This window comes from Anas acuta, chromosome 28, assembly GCF_963932015.1.
Source record: "Anas acuta chromosome 28, bAnaAcu1.1, whole genome shotgun sequence".
Classification (NCBI taxonomy): Eukaryota; Metazoa; Chordata; class Aves; order Anseriformes; family Anatidae; genus Anas; species Anas acuta.
The window spans coordinates 1,904,048-1,915,756 of NC_089006.1; the positions used below are offsets into that span (position 1 = coordinate 1,904,048).

At 67.4% G+C, this 11,709-nt stretch overlaps 1 protein-coding gene across 1 annotated transcript; it reads left to right on the forward strand.

Annotated features, from left to right (window-relative positions):
• The first annotated feature begins 956 nt into the window (after positions 1-956).
• On the forward strand, positions 957-11,426 carry NTRK1 (neurotrophic receptor tyrosine kinase 1). The gene is made up of 17 exons (XM_068662756.1): positions 957-1,209; positions 2,805-2,879; positions 2,988-3,059; positions 3,385-3,453; positions 4,270-4,424; positions 4,539-4,687; positions 5,660-5,786; positions 6,414-6,743; positions 6,964-6,981; positions 7,152-7,210; positions 7,471-7,573; positions 7,898-8,044; positions 8,142-8,272; positions 8,351-8,523; positions 10,293-10,533; positions 10,745-10,903; positions 11,128-11,426. The coding sequence occupies exons 1-17, from the start codon at positions 1,007-1,009 to the stop codon at positions 11,311-11,313; spliced, it is 2,397 nt and encodes a 798-aa protein (XP_068518857.1). The 5' UTR covers positions 957-1,006; the 3' UTR covers positions 11,314-11,426.
• The last annotated feature ends 283 nt before the right edge of the window (positions 11,427-11,709 follow it).

Below are 11,709 nucleotides of genomic sequence, written 5' to 3' on the forward strand. Positions count from 1 at the left end.
CTGTGGCTTTGCCCGAGCCGGGGGCGTTTCTGGGGAAAAAAACGTCAAAACCGCGGAATTCGGGAGGAGGTGGCGCGGTGGGGTGCTGGGGGGGGGATAAACCCGGGAAGGGGGGGGGGAGATTTTGGAAGGGGGGGGGTCCTGCAAGGGCTCTGCTCAGCCCCAGGGCGCCTCGGGTTGGGGGCTGAGAATGGAGGGGGGGGGGAAATTGGGCTGAGGACGTGCCAAACTCAGCGCATGTGTGAGCCCTGCTGCCGTGATGGGGGGGGGGGGCAGAATTGGGGTGGTGATGCCGGGGGGGTCGCGGCAGTGCTGTGCCCCCCCCTCCCCACCACGAGGAGGGGACCCCGGGGGTGACATTTGGGGACGGGACCGTGCGCCCCCCCTGCCTGCGCCCCGGTGGGGTCTCGGTGCGCCGCGAGGTTTTGGGGGCACCTTGGGGGGGGTTGGGGGGGGGTCTTGGTGGCCTTGCGGGGAGGGGTTGGGGGGGTCTGGGGGCTGTGCTGCCCCCCCCGGGGTATGGAAAGGGACGGACAGACGGATGGACGGGGGGTGCTTTAGGGGTAGGGGGCTGCGGGTGCGCTTTAAAAGCGGGGAGGGGGCCAAGGGGGGGGGAATTTTGGAGATGAGGGGTGCTGCCGGGTCTCGGGGGGCAAGGGGGGGGCAAGAACACGACCCCCCCCCCCCCATACACCCACCTCCAGGGGCTGCGCGGGGACCGTCGGGGGGTTCCCGGCCACCCCCTGCGCCACTTTGAGGGGGGTGCTCGGCGATCCCCGTCCCCCCCCCCAAATTCCCCCGCGGGGTTGCGGGCAGGGTCGGGGCGGGGGGAGCCGCCGGCCCCTCCCCGGGAGGCCGGGCCACGCGGGGTGGCTTTAAAGCCGCCGGTCCCACGCCTCGCCGTGCCCGTGGGTTGCAAGGGGGGGGGGTCGCTTTTGGGGAGGGGAGGGGGGGGGGGGGCTCGGTTTGCCACCCCTTGGAGCTGCCCCCCCGGCCCCGGGTCGCGATGCTGCCCTCCTGGCTCTGCCTGGCCGCCCTCCTGCCCCTGCTGCCCCCCCCGACCCCCGCTGCCCCCCCCGACCCCCCCTTTTGCCCCCCGCCCTGCCCCTGCCCCACGTCCCGCAGCCTCCTCTGCAGGGAGCCCGGCACCGTGCGCAGCCTGGGGGGGGTCCTGCCTGGGGGGGGGGCGTCCCGCCTCCTCGTCGAGATGTGAGTGGGGCTGGGGGTAAGGGGATGGGGCTGGGGATGGGGCTGGGGGAGAGGGGAGAGGGGCTGGGGACGGGGATAAGGGGCTGGGGGCGAGGGGCTGGGGGCAAGGGGATGGGGACGGGGATGGGGCTGGGGGTAAGGGGCTGGGGGCGAGGGGATGGGGTTGGGATGCAGGGATGGGGACAGGGCTGGGGCTGCGGATAAGGGGATGGGGATGGGGACAAGAGGATGGGGCTGGGGGCGAGGGGCTGGGGCTGGGGACAGGGATGGGGACAGGGATAAGGGACTGGGAATGGGGCTGGGGCTGGGAGACGGGGCTGGGGCTGGGGCCGAGGACAGGGTGATGGTGCAGGGGATGGGGACAGGGACGGGGACAGGGAGGGACGGGGACGGGGACAGGAATAAGGGGCTGGGGGACGGGGATGGGGCTGGGGGCAAGGGGCTGGGGCTGGGATGCGGATGGGGATGGGGCTGGGGGACGGGGCTGGGGACGGGGATGGGCTGGGGCTGGGGGTGAGGATAAGGGGATGGGGACGGGGATGGGGCTGGGGACGGGGACAGGGTGGTGGTGCAGGGGATGGGGACAGGGATAAGGGGCTGGGGCTGGGGCTTGGGGCGAGGGAATGGGGCTGGGATGTAGATGGGGACAGGGCTGGGGCTGGGGGCAAGGGGCTGGGGTTGGGGGCAAGGGGATGGGGACAAGGGGATGGGGACGGGGATGGGCTGGGGCTGGGGGCGAGGGGCTGGGGCTGAGGATAAGGGGTTGGGGACAGGGATAAGGGACTGGGGACAGGGATGGGGCTGGGGGCGAGGGGATGGGGCCGGGGATGGGGATGGGGACGGGGATGGGGATGGGATGCGATGGTGGGGATGGGGACGGGGACAGGGATAAGGGTCTGGGGCTGGGATGCGATGATGGGGACGGGGACGGGGACAAGGCGATGGGACGGGGTTATAGGGCTGGGAGACTATTGTGGGGACAGGGCTGGGGCTGGGGACCAGGGGCTGGGGCTGGGACACGATGACGAGGACGGGGACACGGCAGTGGGGTGGGGGGGGGACATTGGGGTACAATTATAGGGCTGTGGTCAAGGCGAGGCTGCAGGGGCTGGGACACGACGATGGGGACAGGGACAGGACAGGGGGGGCCCTGCTGTGACCCCCCAGGGGCTGGGGGCAGCTCCTTGCCCCCTACCATGGGGGTGCCAGTGGATGGGGGGGCGCAAAGGGCTGGGGCGCAGCGGGGTCCGTGGTGAGCAGGGAGGGGGCATGGGGGGGGGGGTGTGGGTGGCAGCGGGGTGCCCAGGCTGGGTCCTCGCCCTGCCGCATTGCCGCACGCCCCCCCCCTTGCCTCAGTTTCCCCCCCCCGGCTCTTTGTTCACCTCCTCCCAGGGTGGGGTGGGTGGCGGGGGGGGGTGGTGGTCCCGGGTGCGGAGAGCGGTGCCCCCCCCCCCCAACCATAGCAGCTCCTGACAGCAAATTGAAGGAACGAGGGGGGGCTCGGGGCTGCTCCCCCATCCCCGGGAGGTGCTGCCCCCATGGATGGGGGGGGGGGACACACCTGACCCCCCCCCCGTGGCCCCGTTGCCTTCCAGCACCATCCAGAACCAGCCGCTGCTCACCGCCCTGACCCGCGCTGACACCAGGATGCTGCGGGACCTCCGGAACCTGTGAGCACCCCGGGGTGCCGGGGGGGTGCAGGAGGGGGGGGGCAGAGGACAGGGTCCTGGGGGGGGTCTCGGACCCCGCTGTGCGTGCTGAGCCCTCTCCCCCCCCAGCACCATCACCGGCTCGGGGCTGCAGCACATCTCCGACGATGCTTTTCAGGACACCCCCAGGCTGAGCCACGTGTGAGTGCCCCCCCCCATGGCTCTGGGGCTCCGATCCCTGTCCCTATATGTCCATCCGTGTCCCCCCCCTGCCGTGGGGACACTCATCCCTGGTGCAGCGTGGCTCATCCCCATGCCCGGGGGGGGGATCGATGCCATCCCGCCGCAGCCAGGCTTTTGGAGAGGTGGGGGGGGGACACACACGTGGGGCCGTGCTGCTGAGTGGGAAACCATCGATCGGGGCAGGAGCCCCCCCCGGGAGCGAGGGGGGTGCGGGATGAGGGGGATGCGGGATGGGGGTGGTCCCGGGGTTATGGGGGGGGGCTGATGGGTGCTGTGCTGGCAGGAACCTCTCCTTCAACGCCCTGCGCAGCCTCTCCTGGAAACCCTTCCAGAATCTGCCCCTGCAGGAGCTGTGAGTGCCCGGGGAGGGGGCGCAGCGGGGGTGGCCCCCCCAGGGTGGGGGGTGTGTGTGGGGGGGTGGGGGGGATGTGGGTACGGGTGGTGCGGGAGAAGGGGCTGGGGGGCTGGGGGCATGGAATGGGTGGTGCCCTGCGGTGAGATGGAGGGGGTGAGAGTCATGGGGGGGGGGACGGGGATGGGGATGGGGATGGGGAGGGGATGGGGATGGGGAGGGGATGGGGATGGTAATGGGGTTGGGGATGGGGAGGGGATGGGGACGGTAATAGGGTCAGGGATGGGGAAGGGGAAGGGGATGGGGATGGGGATGGTAATAGGGACAGGGGTGGGTCAGGAATGGGGACAGTAATAGGGTCAGGGATGGGGACCGAGAGGGGGACGGGGAGGGGATGGTAATAGGGTCAGGGATGGGTCGGTCAGGGATGGGGATGGGGATGGGGATGGGGAAGGGGATGGGGCTGGGGATGGTAATAGGGACAGGGATGCGTCAGAAATGGGGACGGGGATGGTAATAGGGTCAGGGATGAGTCAGAGACTCGGGGATGGGAATGGTGATGGGGACGGGGATGGGGATGGTAATAGGGTCAGGGGTGGGTCGGGAATGGGGACGGGGATGGGGATGGGCATGGAGAAGGGGACCGGGATGGAAATGGGGTTGGCAATGGGGTACAGCACACATGGCACAACCCCGCGTGAAACCATCCACCCGGGGTGCCCGGTCCAGAAGCAGCGCAGCCGGGGGGGGCCGCCCGCTTGGCCCCCCCCGGGCACCCCGCTGCAGCACGCGTCCTCTCGCCCCCTTTACCCCCAGCATCCTGGTGGGAAACCCCCTCAAATGCTCCTGCGGGGTCCGCTGGCTGCAGCTGTGGCAGGACGGGAGCCGCGCCGAACTGGGCAACCAGTCGCTGGGCTGCTGGGAGGGCGGTGTACTGGTGCCACTGGGCAGCCAGCCCCTGAGCGGCTGCGGTAGGTGGCAGGGACGCGGTGCCCCCGGTTTTGGGGGGTGTTGGCGTGTGTCCCCCCCGCCTGGAGAAATTGGGGACAGCGCAGGGAACTCTCGCACCCCGTTGTCCCCGGCAGAGCCCCCCATGGTCCGCATCGAGCACCCCGAGGTGGCGCTGCGCCAAGGGGACAGCGTCAACATCACCTGTCACATCGCCGGAGAGCCACCGGCCACCGGGGACTGGCTGGTGCCCGACGTGGGCTCGGAGCCACCCGGGGTCACCAAGGCAAGCACAACGCCCCGGGGCTGGGGGCATGGTGGGGAGGGGGGTTTTGGGGACGCCAGGTTTTGGGGATGCAGGTTTGGAGACACCCATTTTGGGGCCACTGGTCTGGGGACTCCAGGTTTTGGGGGCGCTGGTTTTGGGGCCACTGGTTTGGGGATGGAGGCTTTGGGGTTGCCGATTTTGGGGCTGCTGGCTTGAGGACACAGGTTTTGGGGACGCCAGTTTTTGGGGATGCCACCCGGGGTCACCAAGGCGAGCGCAACGCCCTGAGGCTGGGGGCACGGCGGGGGGAGGGGGGGGGGTTGGGGATGCCAGGTTTTGGGGATGCGGGTTTGGAGACACTGGTTTTAGGGCCACTGGTTTGGGGATGGAGGTTTTGGGGCTGCCGGTTTTGGGGTTGCTGGTTTTGGGGCTGCCGGTTTGAGAACACAGGTTTTGGGGACGCCAGTTTTTGGGGATGCCACCCGGGGTCACCAAGGCAGCGCAATACCCCAGGGCTGGGGGCACGGCGGGGAGGGGGGTTTTGGGGACGCCGGTTTTAGGGACGCCGGTTTGAGGCCACTGGTTTTGGGGCCACTGGTTTGGGGATGGAGGCTTTGCGGATGCCGGTTTTGGGGCTGCCGGTTTGAGGACACAGGTTTTGGGGACGCCAGTTTTTGGGGATGCCACCCGGGGTCAACAAGGCAAGTGCAATACCCCAGGGCTGGGGGCACGGCGGGGAGGGGGGTTTTGGGGACACCAGGTTTTGGGGACGCCAGTTTTGGGGATGCGGATTTGGGGACACTGGTTTGGGGATGGAGGCTTTGAGGATGCCGGTTTGAGGACACAGGTTTTGGGGACGCCAGTTTTTGGGGATGCCACCCGGGGTCACCAAGGCGAGCGCAACGCTCCGGGGGCTGGGGGCACGGCGGGGTGGGGAGGGGGGGGCGCAGTAGGGTGCGTTGGCTCACTGCGTCCCACCGCGCCCCGCAGGTCTCGGAGGGGGAGCTCGTCCTGGAGATCACCAACGTCTCCTCCAGCCTCAACCACAAGGAGCTCACCTGCCGGGCGGAGAACGCGGCGGGGCCGGCGGAGGACAGCGTGGTGCTGAACGTCACCTGTGAGCCGCACGGGGAGGGGACGCGGGGACCGGAGAGGGACAAAGGGGCTATGGGGCTGCAGGTTTTGGGGATGGAGGGTTTGGGGATGCCGGGTTTGGGGACACCGGTTTTGGGGATGCCAGTTTGAGGACACAGGTTTGGGGCTGCAGGTTTTGGGGAGGCCAGGTTTTGGGGATGCTGGTTTGGGGACGGAGGTATTGGGGGACCCCAAGTTTTGGGGGACGTCAGTTTTGGGGGATGCTGGTTTTGAGGATGCAGGTTTGGGGCTGCCGGTTTTGGGGACACTGGTTTGGGGACAGAGGTTTTGGGGCCGCCGGTTTGGGGCCACTGGTTTTGGGGCCACCGGTTTGGGGATGCCAGGTTTGTGAACGGACGGTTTTGGGGACGGAGGTTTTGGGGTATAGGTTTGGGGCCACAGGTTTTGGGGACGCTGTTTTGAGGATGGAGGTTTTGGGGACGCCAGGTTTGGGGCTGCTGCTTTGGGGACAGAGGTTTTGGGGATGCCGGTTTTGGGGATGCCGGTTTGGGGCTGCTGGTTTGAGGACACAGGTTTTGGGGCCGCCGGGTTTGGGACTGCCGGTTTGGGGGCTGCCGGTTTGGGGACGCAGGCGGTTGTGCCTCCCCAGTCCCTCCGGTGATCCTGCTCCTGCACGAGGCCATCCCGCAGCACTTCTGGTGCATCCCCTTCTCGGTGGACGGCAACCCGGCGCCCAGCATCCGCTGGCTCTTCAACGGCACGGCGCTATCCGAGGGGCCCTACATCCACACCCGCATCGTGGAGTACGAGCACAACTCCACCGTGCTGCACGGCTGCCTCCAGCTCAACCGCCCCACGCACGTCAACAACGGCAACTACACCCTCCTGGTGCGCAACCCCCTGGGCGCCGCCGCCCGCAGCGTGCGGGGCCGCTTCATGGACAACCCCTTCAGCTTCAGCCCCGAGGAACCCATCCCTGGTACGTCTTGGAGGGGCTGGGGGCTTCCTTGGGGGTGCTCCCCCCTCACCCCCCCGGCTGGTGGAGGTGCCCCGCAAGCTCTCCGTGCGCCGACACCGCGGTCTCCGTCTCCGCCTCGCTGCCTCGTGGCTCCGTGCCTCAGTTTCCCCAGTTTTTTTTGGGGTGTTCTCTTTTTGGGGGAATAACGCGTGGTTTTTTTCCTTCCTCCATGCTGTGCCAGTGTCTCTGTCTCCGCTGGGTGAGTGCTGGGCACGCTGCTCCCCCTGCCCCAAATCCCCCCCGAGCCCTGCTGACCCAGGGTCCCCCCCCCCTCAGTGTGGGTGCAGCGCTCATGGAGGAGCGTGGCTGTCCTTGTCCCCGCTGCGCCCCCCACCCCACGCTCACCCTGCGCCCCTCTCCCCGCCCCAGGCACCAGGAACAGCTCGCTGGAGGGGCCCGTGGAGACGATGGACGAGCGCACCTTTGGGGTGAGGGCTCGGCCGGGATGGGGGGCTCTGTGATTTGGGGTGGGGGGACCAGGGCACCCAGGGGAACGCAGGATAAATCCGTAAAGCACAGCCAAACCCGAAGCCAAACGGGGTGGGAAGGTGATGGGGATGACAGCAGCCCCCTGCCCTCCCCCTGCCTCAGTTTCCCCAACGGGCTCGCGGCCACCTCCACCCCAAGGGTTGGGAGAAGGGACCCGGCTCCGCAGCAGGACCCCGAGCCCCCTCCCCGCTGTCCCCAGGTGTCCGTGGCCGTGGCCCTGGCCGTGTTCGCCTGCCTCTTCCTCTCCGTCATGCTCCTCGTGCTCAACAAGTGCGGGCACCGCTCCAAATTCGGCATCAACCGTGAGTCCCCCCCTCGCCCCGCTCCCCGCGCCCGGCCGCAGGGTGACTGTCCCCACGGGACCCCATCGCCCTGAACCCCCTGGGGGGGGGACACACACCGGGTGGCGATGGGGGGCCCCCGCTGGGGCCAGGCAGCGCGGGCAGCAGCTGCTAATTCACTCCTGGAATGGATTCAGCCTCTAAATGGGTTTGATCGGGCTGGCTCCCCCCGGGGCCGGCCGGGGCGGGGGGATGCTCGGCAGCGCCTGGCACCGCTGTGCAACCCCCCCCCCACCTTGCTCCTGTCCTCCTCCCCGTGATGTCCCCGTCCCTGTCCCCCCGCAGGCTCGGCCGTGCTGGCCCAGGAGGACGACCTGGCCATGTCCCTGCACTTCATGAACCTGGGCAGCAGCCCCGTGTCCTCCACCGAGAGCAAGCTGGAGGGGCTGAAGAGCAACTTCATCGAGAACCCGCAGTACTTCTGCAACGCCTGTAAGGCTGGGGGGGACCCCTGAGCACCCCCTGTAGCCCCCTTGTACCTATATGGGGTGGGGGGAACCGGGGGCTGACGCCTGGGTGCCCCCCCAAGGCGTGCACCACGTGCAGCGCCGGGACATCGTGCTCAAGTGGGAGCTGGGCGAAGGCGCCTTCGGGAAGGTTTTCCTGGCCGAGTGCTCCAACCTCCTCCCGGAGCAGGAGAAGATGCTGGTGGCCGTCAAGGTGAGGAGGGGGGAATGGTGATGGGGGTCCGGGGTGGGGGGTCCCGGGTCCCGGGCTGAGGCCGTGTGCCATCGGCAGGCGCTGAAGGAGGTGACGGAGAGCGCGCGGCTGGACTTCCAGCGGGAAGCCGAGCTGCTGACGGTGCTGCAGCACGAGCACATCGTCAAGTTCTACGGCGTCTGCACCGAGGGCGAGCCCCTCATCATGGTCTTCGAGTACATGAAGCACGGCGACCTCAACCGCTTCCTCAGGTGGGCCCGGGGGGCGCGCGGCCCCCTCCCCATGCGCGCGCGTGTGCGCTCCATCAGCGGGGGCTCAGCCAGCCCGCCCCGCGCTCCCTGCTAATGCAGCCCTCCTTGCAATATTGATTAGATTAGCTGTCTGAGAGGCTTAAATAGAGAGAGATTGGCCATCAGCTGGAATAAGCAGAGACTTTTCGATTGGCCCCCCAGGTATTGCTGCTAGACGGGGGGGGGGGGTTGGTGTGGAGAAGGCGGGGGGGGGGGGGAGGCTGCCAGAGGCATCGCTTTAGTGGCCAGGCGATGAGCTCTGAGACGTGGCTTTTATGATTATTGTTATGGGACTTGGCAGTAATGGTTCTGCCGAGCAGAGCCCCCCGCTCGCGGCCGCGGCCTCCCCGGCCGGGCTGTCAGCAGCGCTCGCCATCAAAGGCAGCGTGCCCCTGCCTCGCCTGCTGCCCCCCCCCACCCCCCGGCCGGCTCCGTGCCCTCCCCGTGCCCACCCAGCTGCGTGTGCACGTGCACAGGTGTGCACAGCCCTCCTCGGCACGCAGCCGGGCTTCCCTGGCGTGGGTGTGCGCGCACGGGCGTGCACCACGCCTCCAGGCACGTGTGTGTGTGTGTGTGTGTGTGCGTGGTTTTCTTGCACGTGTGTGCAGCTTCCCCGGTGTGCACGCACACGTGTGTGTGCCCGCCTGCCCTCTGTGCGTGCGGGGTGTGGATGCTGCTTCGGCTGTGTGTGCACGTGTGTGGTGTTCCCTGGTGTGGCTGCACGTGTGTGCGCACACTCCCCGGCACGTGCGCATGCATGTGCACGGCCCTCTCTGGCTTGAGTGCACACACACGTGCACTCCTTGTTGTGTGTATGCACAATCACACGTGCACCCCTTTCTGCGTGCATGCACACACACACAAATGTGCACGCCGTCCTGCGTGCATGCACACACAAATATGCACACCTTTCTGCATGCATGCACACACACAAATGTGCACCCCTTCCTGTGTGCAAGCACACACACACACATGCACACCTTCTTGTGTGCATGCACAAACACATGTGCACCCCTTCCTGTGTGCAAGCGCGCACACATGCACACCTTCCTGTGTGCATGCACAACACCTGTGCACCCCTTTCTGCATGCATGCACACATACGTGCACGACTTCTTGCTTGCATGCACACGTACACCTTCCTGTGTGCATGCACACACACACACACACACGTGTACACCTTCCTGTGTGCCAGCACAGACACATACGCACCTTCCTGTGTGCATGCACACACACAAACACATGTGCACCCCTTCCTGCGTGCATTCACACAAACGCGCACCCCTTCCTGTGTGCAAGCACACAAATGTGCACCCCTTCCTGCATGCATGCACATGCACACACACGTGCACCCCTTTCTGCATGTATGCACACAAACGTGCATGCCTTCTTGCTTGCATGCACACACCCCTTCCTGTGTGCAAGCACACACCCATGCACACCTTCCTGTGTGCATGCACAGACGTGCACCCCTTTCCGTGTGCATGCACAAACACACGTGCACCCCTTTCTGTGTGCATGCACAGACGTGCACCCCTTTCTGCATGCATGTACACACATGCACACGTGCACCCCTTCCTGTGTGCATGCACAAACACACGTGCACATCTTCCTGCGTGCATTCACACACGTGCACACCTCCCCGTACCACTGCACCCAACCTGCACCCCCCCACCCCCCCCACCCCTACGTGTCCCCCCCCGGCTCCGAGCACCCCCTCTGCCCCTCCAGGTCCCACGGGCCGGACGCCAAAATCCTGGAGCAGGGCCAGGGGCAGCCCCGCGGGCAGCTGAGGCTGAGCCACATGCTGCAGATCGCCACGCAGATCGCCTCGGGCATGGTGTACCTCGCCTCCCTGCACTTCGTGCACCGCGACCTGGCCACCCGCAACTGCCTGGTGGGCCACGAGCTGGTGGTGAAGATCGGCGATTTCGGCATGTCCCGCGACATCTACAGCACCGACTACTACCGGGTGAGCAGCCGTGCCCCCCCACCCCGTCCCCGTCCCCCCCCCAAGCCTCGATTTTTCCATTTTAGCTGCTGCCCCCTACCCCGAGCCCATTTAATATTTAATGGTGCCGCAGAGCACTTAGCGGAAAGGGGTTGGGGGTCCGGCGGCAGCATGGTGGGGAAGGACTATATGGGGGGGTCCCTAGCTGATGGCCCCCCCCCTTTTTGGGCAGGTGGGAGGCCGGACCATGCTGCCCATCCGCTGGATGCCCCCCGAGAGCATCCTTTACCGCAAGTTCACCACCGAGAGCGATATCTGGAGCTTCGGCGTGGTGCTCTGGGAGATCTTCACCTACGGGAAGCAGCCCTGGTACCAGCTCTCCAACACCGAGGTGAGCCTGTGGGGTGTGTGTTTGGGGGGGGCAACACCCACTCAGAGCCCCCCCACCCTCAATTTTGGGGGTCAGCAAGCGGCCTCAAGCAAGGAGCTGACCCCCTGCGTCCCCCTCCGCTCTCCGGATGGGGCGTGGAGAGGACCCCAAAGTCCTGGGGGTACCTGATGGGGGGGGGGGCGAGCTGTATTTCGCCCCCCCCCCAAAATCTTGACCTCCCGCAGGCCATCGAGTGCATCACGCAGGGCCGGGAGCTGGAGCGACCCCGCACGTGCCCCTCGGAGGTGTACGACATCATGCAGAGCTGCTGGCAGCGCGAGCCCCAGCAGCGCCAGCGCATCAAGGACATCCACAGCCGCCTCCAGGCTCTGGTCAAGAGCCCCCCCATCTACCTGGACATCCTGGGCTGAGCGGGGACCCCCCCCAGCCCCTCGGTTCCCCAAAAAATCCCCTACCACTCAGAGGGGTTGGCTGTTACCCCCCAGGCTGGTTGGAGGGGTTTGGCCCCTCTCTCCATGTGTCCCCCCCCAATGTACCCAAAAGGGTGCCTCGAGGGCTCGAACCCCATGGGAAGTGTCCTGGGGGGGGGGGGTTGTGGGGCTGGTTGGGGGTCCCATTTGGGCTGTGCCACATGGGGTTGGGGTCGCAGCACCCACCCGATGTGGGTTTGCTCCTGGGGGGCAGAACCGGGGGTCCCCCAGCCCCACATTGGTGGCTTGACCGCTCTGGGGGGGGGGTGCGGGGGGTCTGGGCGAGGGTCCCCCGTGGCTTGGTTGCTCCTTCCCACCCCCCCCCGGCCCGGCAGC